Source organism: Arachis ipaensis, chromosome B10 (genome assembly GCF_059453495.1).
Source record: "Arachis ipaensis isolate K30076 ecotype BB chromosome B10, ASM5945349v1, whole genome shotgun sequence".
NCBI classification, from domain to species: Eukaryota; Viridiplantae; Streptophyta; class Magnoliopsida; order Fabales; family Fabaceae; genus Arachis; species Arachis ipaensis.
In genome coordinates, this window is record NC_142435.1 from 15928710 (window position 1) to 15949352 (window position 20643).

Consider the following 20643-nt stretch of genomic DNA (forward strand, 5'->3'; position numbering starts at 1 on the left):
ATTGTTTGTCACTAGTACAAACCCCTAAATTTTTAAACCGAAGTATTGAACCTCGGGTCGTTCTCCCTAGGAATTGCAATAAAGTGTTCTTGTTATTGGTTATGAGGTATGTTTTGGGGTTTTTGGGATAAGAGACATAAAAAGTAAATGGTAATGAAAATAAACTAACAACTAAAAAGGTCTTGGCAAAGGTTGGTGGTCAAGGATCTCTATCCTAATCACTAACCACAACATGAGAATTGGCAAGGATCAACCCCACTAAGTCATCCTCTAACTAATAGTAAAGGAAAGTCAAGTGAGCTATGTCAATCCAAGACCATAAGTCCTAGTTCTCCACCAAATCAATTAGTGAGATCTAGAGTTAATGGCTCCCAATCGTCAATCACTTGGACATTAGCAACTCAAGAGTTCCTAAGTTACCTTCCCAAGCCAAGAGCATAAAATTCTACTCTAAAATCCAACCAAACATTTCATCAAACACTTGGAAGGCACAAAAGGAAAGCATAGTAGAATTGTAAGGAATGTAAATCTACACTAAAATCCAACCAAGCATTTTATCAAATACTTGGAAGGCATAAAAGGAAAACATAGTAAAATTACAAGAAAAGTAAATCTACACTACTCAATTGCAAGGAATTAAACAACAACAAATCAAATCAACAATAAAGGAACATGAATCATAAATTGCATTGAAAAAGAGATAGAAGAACAAAAGTGCATCAACATAAAAGTAGAGAATTACATGAATTAAATACTAAACTAGAGAGAGGAAAGGTAGAAGAAGAAGAATTGCAAAAGAAAAAGTAAATCAAAGCATAAAATTAACCTAGATCTAAGAATTCCTAATCTAGATCTAACCTACTCCTAATTCTAGAGAGAAGAGAAAGCTTCTCTCTCTAGAAACTAACTAAAAGCATGTGAAAACTAAAATAAAACTAAACTAATGACTAGATGTCTCATCCCTCTTCAATTCTCGGGTTAAAGAGCATTAGAAATGAGTTGGATTGGGTCCACAAGGCTTTAGAATTCGCTGGCCACTAATTTACTTTTAATGAATCACGTGCAAATCGGTGTGTGCGCGTACATGCCGCGTGTGCACCCCCTAAACATGATGGAACTATAGCAAATCTTATATCATTTCGAAGCCCCGGATGTTAGCTTTCCAACGCAACTAAAACCGCATCATTTGGACTTCTGTAGCTCAAGTTATGGTCGATTAAGTGCGAAGAGGTCGGCTTGACAGCTTTTACGATTCCTTCATTTCTTCATGAGTTCTCCATTTTTACATGCTTTTCCTTCATTTTCTTGATCCAATATTTGCCTCCTAAATCTGACATCACTTAACAAACATATCAAGGCATCTAATGGAATCAATGGTAAATCAAGATTAAACAATTAAAGGCCTAAAAAGCAAGTTTTCACACTTAAGCACAAATTAGGAGACAATCATGAAACCATGCTATTTCATTGAATAAATGTGGGTAAAAGGTCATAAAATTCCCTAAATTAAGCACAAGATAAATCCACAAATGGGGTTTATCACTGTTCTTGCATTGTAGGCAATTTGATCACAACGTGTTATGTGAATATTTTTTCTTCATGTTAATTAGATTTTTTTAACTTTATTTATTGGAAAAAATCTGGTACGGTGTTATATTTAGGTGAGAAATTATTAAAGTAATCTAGGAAGTGCAATCAAATACTTACCCAGTATGTTCTAATCCAAAAAATTGCTATTATTAAATTATGCCTAATTCCCATATGCCATTGCACTATTTTGTTGGACATGACATACAGGGACCCTCAAGAGTTAAAATCAAAGGACGGCCGAAGAGTAAGAGACTTGGAGCAGAGTTGGACAAGTCAATTAAGAAGTCAATGCAAAAAAGGAAGAGGAAATCGCATCCGGTATGTGCTAGAAGTGAGGTATATTTTAATTTTTTTTTATGGAATGGTGTTCTTGATTCATATATACTGTTCTCTTCCTTGTGTTGTGCATCTTGTAGGATGTTGTTGACATTCAGACAGATAATGATCATGATAGTTCTGTAAATAAAAGATTTGAGTATTCTACTAATTGAAATTCATCGGATGGTGGCGGATTCATGCACCTTTTGAACTCTTTTAGGCATAGCTAGTTATCCTTTCATTGTGGTTGTACATTTTTTGGTGTGAGTGGTTTGTCATACTTTGCTAGATTTCTTGGTTATTGAGACACAACTAAATAAACTCTATCCTTTTCTGTTTTGTTACTTGCATTGATACTGTTATGAAGTATTCATTGAAAGAAACAAAAGCACAACTGTGGGTATCTTTTACCCAATTATTGATTACTATAGGTTTTAAGACTTTTAAGGTTTTAAGAAAATGAAGTGTCACTTATTTGTTCACAAAAAACAAATGGATTACATCCGCCCTGAAAACTGCTGAAGAGTATCAAAAAAAAAAAAAACAAAAGGCATTCACATCTCAATAAAGTGCACGCATTCGCGAATGATTAACACATGAAACAGCGAAACCACATCTCAAACCATCCAATTCACAATGAAAAGAAACATCCCAATGCATATCAAAAGCACCATCCACTTAAAATCTTGGTTAAAGTCACCTGTGCCATCGTAAACGAATCGGCCGTGTAGACTGATTACGACAAAAGGCTATGCAATGCTTAAAATTTCAGCAATTTCACAATTTCAGCAATAGAAAACAATGATAAAAAAATAAATAACGCCTTCATTTAGTTAACACCACGCTAGTGAATGGAAAGAAGTGCCACTTATATATAGTCATAAACAAATGGGGTATATACACCGATCAAAGTTGACAAAATAGTATAAAAAAGTAATGCATTGCTTAATGAACTAGAGACATCCACAGTTTGAGAACTGATTGCTTGAAAATCCTGAATTACTTAACACATGAAACCTGCTGAGGAATATCTAACAAAACACGAGCAATTCACTTCTCAATGAAGTACCCACATGTTCAAATTCCTAACACGTGATAACTCGGAAAACATATCCAGAACCATCCAATTTACAAAGAAAAATAAACATCCTAATGTCTATCAGAAGTACCATCCACTTAAAGATTTTGGATCAAGTCACCAGCAACTTGACAATATCAGCAACATGAAATCATAAACCTGCAGTAAAACAGGATTTATCAGGCTCACACGAAACATGTATAAGTCAGAAAATGACATATTAACGTCCATAACTCTATCACGGGAAAACTATAGATACAGTAAGGCAGGTGTCCTTTTTCCCCATTTTTGTTGGCTTTTCTACAAAACAATCCTACTGCGGTTTCACAAGAAACAGCCCTGAATCCTTTAATGGAAACTGCATACAAAGATCAGCGGCAACATCAAAATAGTTCTCAATTAAACATTGTTGATGATGTTGTACGAAACCCATATCAATTAATACCATATTAAACCAAAATTAGAAGCAGTATCTATCAAATTGCACGAGATTCATTTTTAAAAACATGCAAAATTAGAGTACATGTTCAACATGAAGAGAAAACCGCCTGAAGAGATTCTTAAGTTATACAGATTGCATTAGATATGGGTTCCGGGGTATAAAGGATTGGAAAGCAAATAGGTAAATTTGCATATAAAAAACATGATTTAACATGTAGTAAGCTACAAGAAGGGTAGTAGAAACGATTTCAGGGTTCCAAATAAATTGACTCTTGGTCTGTGAGTAAGGACCAACATCAAGTTCGACTAAAATTAGACTAAATTTAATATAATTTCATCATCCAAATTCCAAACAACTATTAAGAGAACAACAACAATCAATCTCCAATCACATGCAATTCAGCAACATCCAACAATTTAGCAAATGTAAACCACATCGACTACAACCATAGTTCCTGAACCTAAGCATGGATTACAAAACAGAATTAAACCATTTCTAATTTTATGTTCTTGTTAATTAATAAACTCCAACAGATGTTATAAAACCCTCAACAAATCATTCCCATAAAATCAAACTTTCTTGCTGGAATTTTATATAATCTGGTACAGACCCAAGTTCAATTAAAAAAATATATAATTACCAGTGATTATGCTTTTGCAGAACTCGTAAACGGATAGGATTAGGAGGAGTAAAAAACACAGGACAATACCAGCACCTTGAGAGGAAACAAAAATACCAGATCAATAGCATTTTCATCATCATGCTCCAAGTTGAAAGTGTAGCAAGACGACATACAGTATGTGTTTCTAATGAGATTGAAGTGCAGTGGGCAATTAAGTACCTTCAAATTATACAAAATCTGAAGAAATCATTAAGCAAAAACAGGAAGTTGGGCTCCAATTATTATTTTATAAAATCCCAGAAAAACTTGCTAACGTTTTACATAGTGTATAAACTACTGTAAAGGAAGCTTTAACTATAAGTAGTTTATATATTAGCAGTACCAAATATAATTAATAAAATAAGGTTTTGTGAATATGATTTGACAGCTTATGATTTTTTGAGAATATAGTGTTTCCAAAGACAAGGGAAGCACGATGGAGAACAAATAAGTCCAAAAATGGCTCTTAAAGCTATACAATAACACATGACACTATCTCAAAACTTAGACCATCAAACAGAGACCTCTTAATCATCCATTCTCTAGTTACATCAATTCAACAACATCCAACAATTTATCAAACGAAACCACAACGACTATAACCATAATTCCTGAATCTAAGCATGGATTACAAAACAGAATTAAACAATTTATAATTTTATGTTCTTTTAATTAATAAACTCAAAAAGATGTTGTAAAATCCTCAACAAATCTTTCTCATAAAATCAAATTTTCTTGCTTGAATTTTATATAATCTAGTACAGACCCAAGTTCAATTAGAAAAAAACATACTTACCAGTGATTACGCTTATGTGAAACTCCTAACCATAACAATATGCAGCTGATTTTTATCAAAAGGACCATTGATTCATCAAGACTATAGTACCTGAACTATACAACATAAAAAGAAACCTCCAATCCCTAAAAAATCACCGGAAACACTATAACAACACCATGTACAAATTCTTTTTCAAAACCTGCAGAGAAAATCAGAAGAAACATCTAAATACTTACCAATTAGTGTGATAAAGGGAGGGTTCCAGGATGGAGCAGTGGAGGTCCAATGGCGTTCGGCCGAGCTGCACCAGGAGGCTTCAATGGCGCCGCCAACACCGGCATGCAGCAACAGCGGCACGCCCTCCGTGACGAGGAGACCCTACTCGCTCGACACACCTGGGTGGGAGCTCGTGACCGCGACCGAGGTTTGTGAAGCTACAATAAGATGGGGGAGTCGCGCCGTTCCGGTACGGTGCATGGAGGCGTGATGCGCGGAGTCGCGGGGGGCAGCGTCGCAGCGTCCGAAGAAGACAGGGAAGAGGGTTGCCCGATGCTCCCGGAATCGTGGCGCGTTCGTAGATGGTTTTCAAAATATGGTGCGGTTAAACGATGAAAGAAAAGGGTAGGATTTTGGGGAGGGTGATTTTGGTTTACCCTGGGTCAATTTTGGGGTGATGCTGATGTGAATTGGACTTTCGGATCCCGGCCTAGGAGTATTTGGCTGGAAACATCTTGGTTCCCTAGCATTGTTGTATTACTAATCATGTTCACTTTGCATCACTCTCGTTTTCTTTCATTTACCACCGAACCATTAAGAAAAAGAAAGGAAGAGAGTGAACTGAAGGTGACGAGAAGCCATGGAACCTTACCCTTCTAAGTCTAATTTCTTGAGTTCCGTAATTCTGATAAAAAATCTAATACGATAAAAGTGTTTGTATCTTCCTCCTATACACATTGGCGTCACTTTTGTTTGGTAGAAGCTGACGGTGACGTTGCTCTCCTTCTCCTTGAGTTCGGCTAATTGGAGTTCTAGGAGGCATAGACGATTTCTGACGTTTTTCTCTTCATCAGCTCGGTTAGAAAGCTTCTTCGGAATTTTCGTTGTTTTGATTTCATACGGAGGTAGGGGGTTTCGTTTTTAAATTAAAAATTTTAATTCATGTATGCTCAAAAGTTTAATGAGTAATTGCAAATAATTTATGACTGTCTGAATTGGTTGAATGACGAATTTGTGTTGGATTTGTGATTGTGAAAATAATTAAATTTGATGAATATGTGTTTGGTTTTCTGAATGTTTGAAAATGCTAAAGATTTTGATTTCTAGCTGGTTGTGATGAGAATTATCAAAATTGTGGCTATAAATAAATTATGTGTATGCTTTAGTAAAATAATGTATGAATTGAGAATAGTGTATGGATTGGTATTGTGTGGGATGAATGAAATTGCTGGCTTGACTGATTTATTAATTAATTTGATTGATTTTGAATTGAATACTGGTTTAGATTGAGATAAGCTAAGGAATGATGAAAGTGTGGGAGCCCGTGAGGGTAGTGAAGTCTATTTTTAAGGGGAGGTTCTGTCTGAGTTCTTGTAAAAATATACGAAAAAGTGATTTTATTTTGAAACCTGATTTACAAGCTTATTTTGAGAAATGACTCTATGTTCGAAAAAGATATAGTTTACATATTTACTCATATTGAGAAAATGGTCTTTGTATTAAAAATTTGATTTATTAGTAATAAATTGAGAGTTGGAAAATATTTTGATATTGGAATTGGTTAGATTTCAGATTTGTAAATATTTTGAATACTGAACTTGGGTTGTTTGATTTATTGGAAATGACCTTTGAGAATTAAAAATGCATTTATAGTATTGAATTTGATTTGTTTGAATTATCAAGAAGAGCTTTTGAAAATTGAAAATGGTTTGGTAAGGACCCTTGAAAGGTGGCAAAACCCGTATTTTAGAGAAAATGCTGCAGAAATTTTTATAAAACTCTGAGACTTGTTTAAAGCATTATCTAAAGGAAAGTTGAATTTAAAAACTATATTATTTGTTTTTGATTTGTTAAGAAAATAATAAATTATGCTATGATTTTGAATTGTGAAGAAAAGCATTTTGTTTTGAGGTCATTTATTAAGAAAATGATTTTTTTTTAATTAAACATTAAAGAAGTTTGGGTATATGGAAATTAAATGTTTTACTGCTAAGACTGAAAGTATATCTATGTGGTGATGTGGAGGTAAGAGTGATTGATTATTCGGTGATGCAGAGGTGTGTGTATGTAATTGGTGATGTGGAGGCATAATAAAGAGAAAGAAAATGAGAAGTCATGTATGAAAGAGATAACTGAAACGGATAATGAATCATGAAAAGTGTATGTCGAATGGGCCTTGTGCCAAAGTGCTAAAGCGGATGTGCCGCCTAACTGATAGTCTAAGATTGCTAATGCGGGAATATCTGCCTAACCGATAGCATATTGTATGTTAAACGGGCCTTTATGCCAAACTGCTAATGCGAAAGTGCCCGCCTAACTGATAGCCTAAGGTTGCTAATGCAGGAATGTTCTCCTAACTGATAGCCTGTTTCTTGCCATGATGCCAAGATATCCTAACTGACACAGTAAAGAAACTATATTCGGGGTTCGCTTCGAGTAATGTCGGGTTGCGGGTAGACAACCAACGCATGAGCTCATGGCCTGCTTATGACAGACATGCATCATATTGTTTGCGTATTTACATTTGATTGTGTTTTGCTTGTGTGTTTAATTGGGTCTCTGATACTATTAGGTTATGTATTAAAGTGAATAAAAATTAATGTTGTGAATGAATTTTGTTTTAAGTTCAGAAATTTTAAAGAAAACAATTAATTGTCAAAAGTAAAATTAAAAAGTATTTTCAAAAGCTTGATAAAAAAAAGTTTTACTGAGAAAGTCAATTATTCGCATTTTGTTCGTTACTTTTACGACATTCACCTTCCCTACTGAGAACATGTGAGGACGACGTTCTCTCCCCTCTACAAATTTTTCTTTCAGCAACAGGTTCAGAAATCCTTGGTGTGGAGCCGCAACTAAACATCAGAGCTTTATGTACATATGTATCCGTATCTTCTGTACTTGGTTTAGCCTTGGATTTTTCCCTCACCATTTTTTGTCTTTGATTTTTAGAGGGGTAGGACTTGTATTTGAGAATCTTGGCATATGTCTATGTATATAACGATATGTGATTGTGTATGTATATGTATCATTTTGGCTAAGTGGTTAAAAGCAAAGACTTTTCGTTTTCTTGATTAAAATTCTAGTTCGTATTCGTAAAAACTCGATATTAAATAAATATAATATGAAATTAAAGGAGTAAAAGTAGGTGACGCTCGAACTTTTAGCGCGATCATGAGGTGCTAAAAGTTAGGGTGTTACAACCACCACTATGAAACTCTTCATATTTGCGCGTCGTAAATAGTCATAGTTAAATACGGTCTTTCATTTAAGATTAATTTGGTCATTTAATTTGAATTGGGCAATTAGAGTTTCATGAATTAGGGATAAAGCAGAAACGGGATTAAAACTCTTAAGAGATGCCACGTTGGATTTCTGTCTGCTACATCACCAAGTTCCGTTTAACAGAGAAGGATTTTCTTTATGGTTGGACAAATTTGTAACGTTTTTAAAAATTTTGTGGATATAATTGTCATTAAAAAATATTAGGATTATTATTGTCAGCGTTTTACAAATTCGGGAACATAATTAGTAATTTACTCTAAACTTTATTTATCAAACGAATCTTTTTATAATAACTAGTGAATTAATAACAATACATGAATATGTTTATTCAATTTTTTAATTTGTTATATTTTTAAAATAATTAATGTGAAATTAGTTAAAATAATAAATTTTAAAATTTTATAACTAATCATTTTGAGTTCAACACTTTTATTCTAAAGAGAAAAATAAGAAATAAGAGAAATAAAATTATGAGTAAAAAACCAAAAAGATAAAATTAATCAAGTATATTCCATGAATAGGGAGTGGTGGTAGTGGAGTGAAATTTGTGACAATGATAATAATAATAAGGGTTAAGTACGATTTTGGTTTTTAAGGTATATGTTGAAAATTTTTTTTGTCTTCAACATTTTTTTACATACAAAATCGTCCTTAAGGTTCAACGTAAAAGTTACGTTGAACCTTAAGGACGATTTTGTATGCAAAAAAAGGTTAAGGCCGAAAAAAATTTTCGTCCTATATTTTAAAAACCAAAATCATACTTAATCCTAATAATAAGAAAGGATGAGGAGATGATAGTGATATTAGAGGTACATGAGATGGATGAGAGGAGAATGCATAATGCATTATATTAAAAAAAAATTGCTCACTAACATTTGTTTGTTAAAAAAAGTAACTAAAAAATATGATTAAAATCTATAAAAAAAATTAGGAATAAAATTGATACAAATTAAATATTCTGAGATAATTTTAAAATATTTTGATATTTTAGAAATAAAAAGTAATATACCTTAAAAAGAATTCAAATACATTGTTATTGTTTAATTAAATATTTATATAAAAGATTTCCATTAAAAATATATACAAATTAAATTGGGAGTCTATTCCAGATATGAATACTATGTTGATTTAAAATAAAATAACTATCTAACACAAATTACCATAGTATATTTCTTAATCAAAATTATCCAAATACATTAATATAAAATATATTATGTCAAGAACCCCAGTCATCCAATCGTCATTTTTGTCTAGTTTCTGATTGGAGAGAATAAATAAGTGAATAAAATATGCAGTCAAAGTTCCCAAAAATAACAAACATGGAAAATATTTATTTCGAAAGAATTATTCTGACCAAAATAATAATAATAATAATAATAATAATAATAATAATAATAATAATAAAAGGAGAGGATAGGAATGGAGTCTCCTAAGTTTGACCAATTAACTCAACACGAAGTGGCGTCTGAGCTCATCGAAACACTGTCGTTTTAAGTATTAAAAACCGCAAACACAGCAAAATAACGTCGTTTGCGTATGAAAAGAGGGAAAGAAAGGTCAACGACGAGTCTCAAAGCGTTGCCATTTATGATTTACCTTTTGCAACATATTCAGGATCTGCAGTGATTACTTAATCCAATTACCCAAACTATAATAACGCCTTCTCGCCTTCCTTGAGAAAAAAAAAAAGGGAAAAAAAAAGAAGAAAAGAAAAGAAAAAGAAAAAGAAAGAAGAATTATTATATATTTCTCCTTTTATTTTATTTTATTTACAATCCAAATTTCGCCCTCATAACAAAACAGCAGAAGTGAATATTATTTTTTCCAGTTTGCTTGGCTCTGAGCCTCGGACTCGGATTCATTAATCACTCTTCCGGAGCCCAAAATCAATAAATCATATCCAATTTCGCATTAGGGTTTTCAAATATAGTTTTTCATTTGTTTTACTCTCAGGTTCGTTTGCTTTGACTTTAGATTTGTATTGGTTCATTATTGAGATTTTGATTCTAGTGCATTTTTGTTGGGGAAAATAAAGAAATTAAAATTGCAGATCCCAATCTTGTTTTGCTGGTAGGCTGTTAGATGCTGAGTGATTGAAATGTCGGAAGCTGATTCGGATTCAGGTTCCAATAACGGGCACGACCATGCACCAAATGGGGATTCTGAATCTACCACTTCGGTTGCAATTAATCAGGTAAATTGGAAATTAGCTGAGCTAAACCGAAAAATGGGTCAATGACAAGTTTTTTATTCTTCAATTCTGAATAAAATGGGTCAATGCCATGTTTTGATCTTTTAATTATTGTGAGTGAAGCAGGGTGGTGCCAATGATGGGGAAGATGGAATGTTTGTTGATTGCTCTGATGAGCTTATCACAATGGATAGTAAGCCAAGTGATAATAGCAACGAAGAAGGCGCTGCTGGGGACAATGATAACGGAGAAGAGGTGAATCAAGTTGTGCATCAAGAGGGTCATTTTGGTGAGTTGGGCTCGGCAGGTGAGGTGGAGCAGCTGCGTCGTTCGCTGGAGCTGCAGCAGGTGTGTTATGATATTTGGACTTGTTTTGGGTAGCTGTGATGAGACTTCGAATTGGTTGATAATTGTCTCTGTGCGTGTTTCTTTCTTTTCGTGTGGTGCAGGAAGAAAGAGAAGCCATTGCACAGGGGGTGATTGATCTTCATTTGCAGCTGAAGGCTTTGAGTTCTCCCAAGTCAGTGCAGTATGAAGGTGAGGATGGAGTTCGCGAGGTGGTGGATGTTCCATTGAAGGAGATGATAAAAGAATCTTTGGAGTTAGTGAAAACTGCTTCGGAGGATTGGCCCAAAGTTTCCAACGATAGTTTGCAAGTTTCAACAGAAGCTCAGCTTGAGAAGGATCATAATATTGAGATTGCATTGGATAAGATGATATCCTCTCTTGGAGCAGTTATTGATCCGTGGCAATTATCAGATCATTCTGTAAGTGGGAAAATAGTTTATATCGAGGAAGGAACTACACTTTTGATTGAGAAGTACAATCAGATTCTTTCTGAAATTTATCAACTCGGGCAATCTTTCTCTGAGGTTGGCTTAGAGCAAGAACATGGGAACATACTTCTTGATGCACGTGGTGGGTTACTGCATTTCAAACGAAAGGAATCAGAATTTGTTGAAAAACTGGCTCATTTAGAAGATGAAAACCGAAAACTTGTTGAAGAGCTTGAGAAGGAAAGGGTGATGATAGGGGAACTAAACTCTGAACTTGGAAATACGAAAGCAGAACTTGAGCAGGAAAAGATTAAATGTGCTAATACCAAAGAGAAGCTAAGTATGGCTGTGACGAAAGGAAAGGCATTGGTACAGCAGCGAGACACTCTAAAGACATCGCTGGCTGAAAAATCCAGTGAGCTGGCTGAAAAATCCAGTGAGCTGGCTGAAAAATCCAGTGAGCTGGAGAAATGTTTAACTGAGTTACAGGAGAAGTCCCTTGCACTAGAAGCTGCTGAATTTATTAAGGAGGAGTTGGCTCGAAGAGATAGTGTGGTTGAATCCCTACAGAACTCATTACTACAAAATAGTACCATTTTTGAACAAGTAGAAGAAATCTTGTCGCATGTAGAACTTGATCGGCATGAAATATCTGATGTGACAGAGAAAGTTAGATGGCTCGTGGATGACAGAAATGTGCTTAAGGATGCTGTTCAGGAGTTACACAAATTGAAAGATACTCTGTCTCTAGTGGACCTACCAGAACATGTCTCATCATCTGATTTGGGATCTCAAATGAATTGGCTGAGGGATTCTTTTCATATGGCTAGGGATGATAATCGTGTTTTGCAGGAAGAAATTTCTAAAATAAATCAAGCATCCTCTAACCATATTGATCGCTTGAGCATTTCGCTTTTGCTGGAATTACAGGAAAAAGATTACCTTCAGTCAGAATTAACTGATTTGAGGTTCAAATACAAGGAGCTTGTTGGCATGAATCATCATCTTTCCTTGGAGAAGGATCAAATGGTGAAGATGTTGGTTGAGCTTTCTGGGGTAAACCTGGAAGATGAAGGGATTGATAAATCCCCTTCTAGCACTACTATGATAATTGATTTATGCTTTCGCAAATTAAAAGAACTGAATGGTCCTGCCTCTGGCACATCTAATATTGATTCTGAGCTGTTTGAAAGGATTCAGAGTTTCTTATATGTTAGGGACCAAGGTTTAATTCTTTATGAGGACATACTGGAAGAAGAGATGGTAATTCGATCTGATTTGAGTAAGCTATCGAATGAGTTGAAAGTGGCGTCCGAGGAAATTACAGCACTTAAAGAAGAAAGGAGCTCTCTAATGAAAGATCTCGAACGATCAGAAGAGAAGTCGTCCATGCTTAGAGATAAGTTGTCCATGGCAGTTAAGAAAGGAAAGGGGTTGGTTCAAGATAGGGACAATCTAAAAGGTCTTATAAATGAAAAGGACTCGGAAATAGAGCAATTGAGGATTGATTTGCAGAAGCAAGAATCTGCAGTTTCAGAATACATGGATCAGATCAATAGATTGTCCAGTGAAGTGCAAAACATCCCGAAGTTACAGGCTGATCTTCTGGAAATGGAAAGGGAAAGGAATCAGTTTGAGCAGCTCTTGACAAAGAGCCAAAACATGTTACAAAGAGTGATGGAATATATTGATGGTATTGCTCTTTCAGTTGATCCAGTCTTTGATGAACCTGTGGAAAAGGTAAAATGGTTTGCTGGTTATGTCAGTGAATGCCAAGATGCTAAAGTACATGCAGAACAAGAGTTGCAAATTGCAAAGGAGGAAGCCACTATACTGGAAACCAAATTAGCAGAAGCCCAAGAAAATATAAAATCCCTTGAACGGGGATTATCTTCATTAGAGGAGAGTGTTTCTCAACTTGCTGAGCAAAAGAAAGAGTTAGAACATGAAAAATCAAGAGTTGGGGTGGAGTTAGAGAAGTTTAAAGAAAATGTTGCTGATGCTTGTAGCACTACTCGGTCACTTGAAGATGCCTTATCGCAGGCAGAAAAAGATATATCTGTTCTTTCCAGTGAAAAGGAGCAGGCTCAAGCTGGTAGAGTTGCTGCAGAGACGGAGTTAGAGAGAGTTAAAGATGAAACAATGCAGAAGACAGCCGAACTAGCAGAGGCCAGCAGGACCATAAAAGATCTGGAAGATAAACTATCTCAGGTTCAGACTAATGTCAATTTATTGACTGAAAAATATAATGCTGATCAAGCTGTCAAGACTGATATGGAAAATGAACTGAAGAAGTTGCAAGATGAAGCTGCGAATCATGCTAGAAAATTGGTAGATGCCTCTGATACTATAAGATCACTGGAAGATGAATTAGTAAAGGCACAAGATAATGTTTCTTCTTTAGAGGATGCAAATAAAATGGCTAAAGAGGAGATATCGTCTCTTGGTTTTAAGTTAAAGTCATGCATGGATGAGTTAGCTGGAAGGAGTGGCAGCTTGGAGAACAAGTCTGTAGAGCTCATTGGAATCATTAGTGATCTTCAGGTGCTTATGAAAAACAATATTCTATTTCCCAGAGTCAAACGATGTTTTGAGAGCAAATTTGAGACCCTGAAGAATATGGATCATGTGCTGAATAAAATAAGAGGTCATATTGTTTCCATGGCTGCTAAGGATCTTGAAGGACACCCTATGAAGGAGGTAATATTGTTTATGTCCTCTTTTACTCTATATTAATTCTTCATGCTGGGAACATTTAATAATCAATACATATCTATGCCACCCGAGTCTTCTGAAAATTAAGAAATATTTATCCATATATAATATTACTGGAAAATTTAATGGTGTTAATTAATAATTCTTTGAAATGTGTACTCACTAGAAAATTAGATGGGGATTTTGAGATCAAGTCTCTCTCTCTCTCTCTCTCTCTCTCTCTCTCTCTCTCTCTCTCTCTCTCTCTCTGTTATTCTGTTCTTTATATTTCATTTATTGTATAGCATTATCATAATACAAGATGTTTGCTCCAGGAAAATCTGCATATGAGAGAAGAATTACTGGATAGCCTTGAAAATTTTGATGTTGAACTGGATAACAGAGAGATGAATGGCGCTGATATTGACACCGTAGTTTCATCATTTTCAACAATTGTGAAAGGATTTCAGTTGAGAAACAAACACATTGCAGAAAAGTTTGATGAACTTTCTAATTCCATTGATGAGTTTACTTCCCCTCTCCATGAAAAGCTGCTGGATACAGAAACCAAAATAATGACTGTTGTTGAGAACATGCAAACTATGAAAGAAAAAGAAAATACTATCGAGAAGTTACTGGAAGAAAAGGACAATATTATTTCCTCTTTGGAGAATGATATTGGTGTGTTGCTTTCTGCATGCACTGATGCTACTGGTGAACTCCAGTTTGAAGTTGACAAGAGTCTTCAGCAACTGGGCTCTATATCTGAGGTTGAAAATTTAAATCATGAAACCGATGAGCAAGCAGAGCATCATAAGGACAGAATATATGCCGAAGCCTCACAAAAGTTGAAAAATGCTTCTAGAAAAGCCCGAACTTTGATTAGACATTTTGAAAATCAAAGTGAGCATGTAGCTGTAGCCATTGAAAATTTGCAGATTAAGCTGAAAGAAACAACAGCTGCTTTTGAAAGGACCCTAGATGAAAGAGACGCAAACACTGCAAGAATTGAAGGTTTGCAGATTGAATTGAAAGAAATAAAAGATTCTCTTGAAAGGGCCACAAATGAAAGAGATGCAAACGCTGCAAAAATTGAAGCTTTAGAGAATAAGTTGAAAGAAACAACAGCTACTTTCGAGATGCTCAAAGATGAAAGAGGCTTAAAAACTTCAATTATTGAAGATTTGCAGAATAAATTGAATGAAACAACAGCCGCATTTGAAAACACTGCAGAAGAAAGAACCGTAAATGCTGCGAAAATTGGAGATTTGCAGAATAAATTGAAAGAAACAACAGCTGCTTTTGAAATGGCCATAGATGAAAGAGACATAAACAGAAACAGAGTTTTGCAACTAGAGTCTGATGTTCAAGAACTGCGAAGTTCTTGCAATGAGCTTAGGAATAATTTAGAGGGTCATCATGCCCTAGAAGAAAAGTTAAAGGAAAAAGAGGCAGAGATTTTATCACTGAACAGTACTTTGTCAGCAAAAGAAAAAGGTAAGAAACATATTGAAATAACTTTTCTTGATCGAATTATTTTGGATTTAATTTAACTTGTAAATGTTGATTTACTTTGTTTATATCTTAATTTCTTTTTCCAGTTGCAGAAAGATCCCTTCTTTCAGCATCCCAGGTGAGAGATCTATTTGACAAGGTAGATGGTGTTGAAATCCCTATTTTAGAGTCTGAAGAAAATTATGGTGAGCTTCATACTTCAGCCCCTGCAAAGAAGCTCTTCCACATTGTTGATAGCGTTACTAAGTTGCGCAATCAAATAGACTCCTTGTATCATGATAAAGAAGAGCTTCAATCATCTCTCGAAACTAAGGATCTTGAAATTAAGAATCTGAAGGAGGAAGTCAAACAGCTCAATAGAAATTGGGAAGACTCGAAAATGGCCAAGAATGATTTGTCCGACATCACCTTCGCTTTAGAAAAAGTTTTGGATATTTTGGGTGCTGGTGATTGGGTTGTGGATAGAAAATCAACAGGTTTGAAGGAATTAATATCGGCATTAGAAAAGCATATCAGGGCCATTCTTTTAGAATCTGAAAATTCGAGGTCGAAAGTGCAGGAACTTGGTATTAAGTTGGTAGGAAGTCAGAAGTTTATTGATGAATTAACAACTAAGGTTAAATTACTTGAAGGTTCGCGCAAAGATAAGACTTCTCATCCAGAGGCTGTCCAGCAAAGGAGCTTATTCGACGCATCCTCATCCTCACTAGTTGCTGGGTCTGAGATAACCGAAGTTGAAGAAGCGGTAAATTTTAGCATATTTTTGCATGCCTAAGTTTGTACATGATGCAATATCTGTGCCTTCTTTCCTCTGTGGTCTGCTTTGATAACTATTCTTAGTTCAATGTTTAATTGTAATGTTTGGGTTATGGCTTTTGCTGGCATAAGATTAGATGGTTCTGATGTTATTTTATTTGCTTATTTATTTATTTTGAAATATATATCCTCTGGCCGGTAAAAGTAAAAAAGTTTGCTTATCTACACAGGGATTGCTAGGCAACAATGCATTATTTCCAGTCTCTTCCGCTGCTAACGTGCGAAATATGCGAAAAGGATCATCTAGTGACCATCTTGCACTTGAAATCGGTGGGGAATCTGATGCTTTAATTAAGAGCACTGATACTGATGATGACAAAGGTAATCATGAGCTTCTTAGTAATATATGAATTGCTTAAGTTAAAAGCTGGAAGGCCTAATTTCTCTATTACTTTGCAGGTCATGCATTTAGGTCGCTGAACACTTCTGGACTTGTACCAAAACAAGGAAAGCTCATTGCTGATCGTATCGATGGATTCTGGTATGTAACATTTTCTTTTCCCTCTATTTTTACACTTATGGTAAAGTGAGTCATGGTAAAATATGTGGTCTAGATGTTGAATGACAAATTTAATGCCAAATTTGTACACCCATATAACTTTTACTTTTACCTGAACGATTTTCAGTTTTATCACACACTCTTAGACAGGAGTTTATCGCTTTCTTTTTTTGTGCAGGGTATCCGGTGGTCGGATTCTGATGAATCGACCAAGAGCAAGATTAGGACTCATCGGATATCTGCTACTCTTGCATATATGGCTACTGGGGACCATCTTGTAGAACAAAGCTGTTATCAAACCCATCCTTGAAGGGTGCTGCATCTGCAAATTGTAATATTAATATTAATATTATTATCATTATATATAAAGTTGTCCCTCTTGCTTCTACATGGAGCCTAACATGTTTTTCTTCTATAGTTACACCAAATCCCCTATTAGTTTCTCTGCAATCACATTTTAGGGATTCAGAGATTCTAGCCCCCAATGTTTAGGTTGATATTTTTGGTAGCTTACATTTTTTTCCCCCTTTCAAGTTCAACATTGTATTGGCCTAGAATTGTTTCAATAGTAAGGGATGTGGTAGGGTGGCAAATAGCGAATTGAAATTTGTTTCGCTTGTTAGTATAATAAAATTGTAAAATGATTTTTAGTTTTTTACTGAAGTGTGACTCATTTCTATTTCAATAATGAGATCTGCCATACATACAAGTCTTTTTGGTATACAAGTTTATACAAGTTAGCTCAAACCCAACAAAAATGACTTTCAGTTTAGATTGTGTGTAAACATGCGCTTCTTAACTCTTGAATAACGCAAACGGTTCTTTTTCCTCAATCAAAATCGCAACGCTCAACATTCAAACAAGAATCAAAATCTTTCAGAAATCTCTAAAAATCGTCGCGAAAAGTGAAGGAAGTTGCGAAGCTAAAATAAAAAAGAATGATGAGAAAATGAAATAAGAAGATGAAGAAGAAGAGGCAGTAGAAGATGAGGAGGAAGAAGAGGAAGAGTTTTGAATTATGCAGAATTTATTAGCACACATACACCGAAAATTTTTAAACAATACACTCAAATATCTTCGTGTTACACCCAAATATCTTTGTGTTACACCCAAATTTGCTGCAAATACAGAAAAATGTTTCCTCTAATGCCGCATTTTTTTCTTCTTTTTTTCTTTATTTCTTTCTTTTAGTTGAATGAATGTGAGTTCATCCTCTTCCAAGTAATTTTGCAGTATTATATGTTTCTTCTTCTTTATTTGATTTTTTTGTTTTTATTCTTGTTAAGAGAGTAAAACAAGAAGAAACTTGAGAATGTAAAACAAAAAGGAAAAGATGAATAAGAAAAAAAGATGGTGATGATGAAAAAAAAAGAAGCAGCAGCAGAAGATGAGGAGGAGGAAGAGGAAGAATTTTGAATTATGCAGAACCTATCAGCATACATACACCGAAAATTCTTAAATAATACACTCAAATATTTTCGTGTTACACCAAAATATCTTCTTGTTACACCCAAATTTGTTGCAAATATAGAAAAATGTTTCCTCTAATGCTGCATTTTTTTCTTCTTTTTTTTTCCTTATTTCTTTCTTTCTTTTAGTTGAATGAATGTAAGTTCATCATTTTCCAAATAATTTTGTACTATTATATGTTTTTTCTTTTTCTTTGTTTGATTTTTTTTGTTTTTATTCTTGTTAAGAGAGTAAAACAAGAAGAAACTTGAGAAGATAAAACAAGAAAAAAAATATGAATAAAAAAAAAGATGATGATGATGATGATGATGATGATGATGATGATGAAAAAGAAGAAGAAGCAGCAGCAGAAGATGGGGAGGAGGAAGAAGAGTTTTGAATTATGCAGAACTTATCAGCACACATACATCAAAAATTCTTAAACAATACACTCAAATATCTTCGTATTACATCGAAATTTGCTGCAAATACAGAAAAATATTTTTTTAATGCAGAATTTTTACATTACATTCAATTCAAACCATCAACGATAAACAACAATTTTCACAAACAAAAATAACATTATTCACCTACAGAATCATAAACTACTAACGAAAACATTAACTAGAATCGAACCATACTTCAGCCACTTGATTGGATTCAAAACAATAATCAATTTCATTCTGATTCAATTGACAATCTGAACTTGAATTATTCATTATCTTCAACAATGAGATAACTGTTCAAAACTGATTTTAGAGCTTGATTTCAAAAACGTAGAGAACGAATGAAGAGAAACGCAGAGAACGCAGAGATGGAAGAGAACGTAGATAAAAAACGTTGAAAAAATTCGAAAATGAAAACGAAATCCTTTCGAAAATGCCAATTATATATTCGCGCGTTGATTGAAAAGTTAGTTAGATTAAGAGGCCCGTGAGGTTAAAATGACTTGTATAAACTTGTATGAAAAAATGACTTGTATGTGGAGAATAATTATTCAATAATTGAATAAGAATTCATCTACTTAGATCAATCATCAATTCACAAATCTGACGTAGGTTACATAAAGATGGAGAGATTCTTTCCCTTTCAGTAGAGCGGAAGTCTTTTTCACTCCACATATCATCACCTTCGACTTTCATTTATGTGGGATCTTAATTGGATATATATTATTATTTCTCTTATGGGACATCACAAAAACAGAAACAAGATACTAGATTGTTGGACAAAAAATGAGTAGTATATATATATATATATATGTGTGTGTGTGTGTAAATAAGAATTATTTAATTACATCATACATGCTTATTATTGTGATTTAATGCTGGTTTAATGAATAAAATATATATTATGTAACTAGTTATAGCTGATGAATCTTTGGTTAAATAAGTACTGTATGTCATTTGATTTTAACTCACATATAATGACATATGTAAGTCAAGTTTATATCTTACATTATTGAATAACTTCTTAAAAAAAAGTTATATAAAATAAGAGTTTAATTTTGATATATTGATAGTGTAAAAAATTTTTAGCAGCAGTTTAATTATATTCGTTTTTTTGGATAATTATTCACATGATCAATGTAAAAAATAGTTATTTTTATTGACATAATATTATGTAATTGAATACACATAAAATTGTTTTACACTGATAATTTATCAAAATTAAATTTATAAAATAAATATTAAATGTTATTTATTATTTTTATATATAATTTAACATAACAAAACACCGAATACTTAGGGTTAATGTTCAATTTGGTTTCCTAAAAGATCATAAGTCAATCTGATCTCTAAAAGATTCAATGCTTCAATTTGATCTATATTACATAAGTTGGTCCTTTCATTAACTTTTCGACAAAAATTCGTTGTTAAGTGTTTCATGTGACGTAAAGTTTATCATGTGTTACGTTCTTAATATTCTGCTTAACACTTAATGGTGATATGTCAACTAAAAGTAAATGAATGACCAACTTAGTATCATTTAAGAACCAAATTGAAATTTCATAATCAAATTAACTCATACGCGATCTTTTCGGAACCAATTTGAATACTAATTCAAAAAAATTATCCTTTATGATGCCTTAAATATGGTTAGAATTCTAACATTTGAGTTAATATTTTTATTTTTGTAAAAAGTTATTGAACCAAGCACCTAAAAAAAGTTATCATATGTTGCAACAAATCCTTATTTGTATGCTGTTAAAAGTATAAATCTACAAATAACTATTTTGCTTATTTATTTATTTATTTTCTCTATAGTTTTCTCATACTCTATCTAAGACACAACTAGAAAATGGATTAATACAGACAGATTTACAGACGGATTTGGTCTT

The 20643-nt window shown here is 33.9% G+C and overlaps 1 protein-coding gene across 4 annotated transcripts; it reads left to right on the forward strand.

Moving 5' to 3' along the window:
- The first annotated feature begins 10136 nt into the window (after nucleotides 1-10136).
- Nucleotides 10137-17541, forward strand: TNO1 (TGN-related, localized SYP41 interacting protein). Of its 4 annotated transcripts, none has more exons than XM_016324546.3 (9): nucleotides 10137-10318; nucleotides 10416-10559; nucleotides 10683-10904; nucleotides 11006-14032; nucleotides 14362-15523; nucleotides 15628-16286; nucleotides 16528-16678; nucleotides 16757-16838; nucleotides 17035-17541. In XM_016324546.3, the coding sequence occupies exons 2-9, from the start codon at nucleotides 10464-10466 to the stop codon at nucleotides 17135-17137; spliced, it is 5502 nt and encodes a 1833-aa protein (XP_016180032.1). In that variant the 5' UTR covers nucleotides 10137-10318; nucleotides 10416-10463; the 3' UTR covers nucleotides 17138-17541. The 4 variants fall into 4 exon arrangements, with proteins under 4 accessions (XP_016180032.1, XP_016180031.1, XP_020969331.1 ...); XM_016324545.3 differs by having other exon boundaries at nucleotides 10440-10559; nucleotides 10680-10904; XM_021113672.2 differs by having other exon boundaries at nucleotides 10440-10559.
- The last annotated feature ends 3102 nt before the right edge of the window (nucleotides 17542-20643 follow it).

Excerpts from the sequence above, each read along its gene's own strand:
- TNO1 (XM_016324545.3), top strand. The coding sequence starts at position 10,464 with ATGTCGGAAGCTGATTCGGATTCAGGTTCCAATAACGGGCACGACCAT. Across the intron at positions 16,287-16,527 it reads TAACCGAAGTTGAAGAAGCG|GGATTGCTAGGCAACAATGC; the intron begins GTAAATTTTAGC and ends TTATCTACACAG. Across the intron at positions 16,679-16,756 it reads TGATACTGATGATGACAAAG|GTCATGCATTTAGGTCGCTG; the intron begins GTAATCATGAGC and ends ATTACTTTGCAG.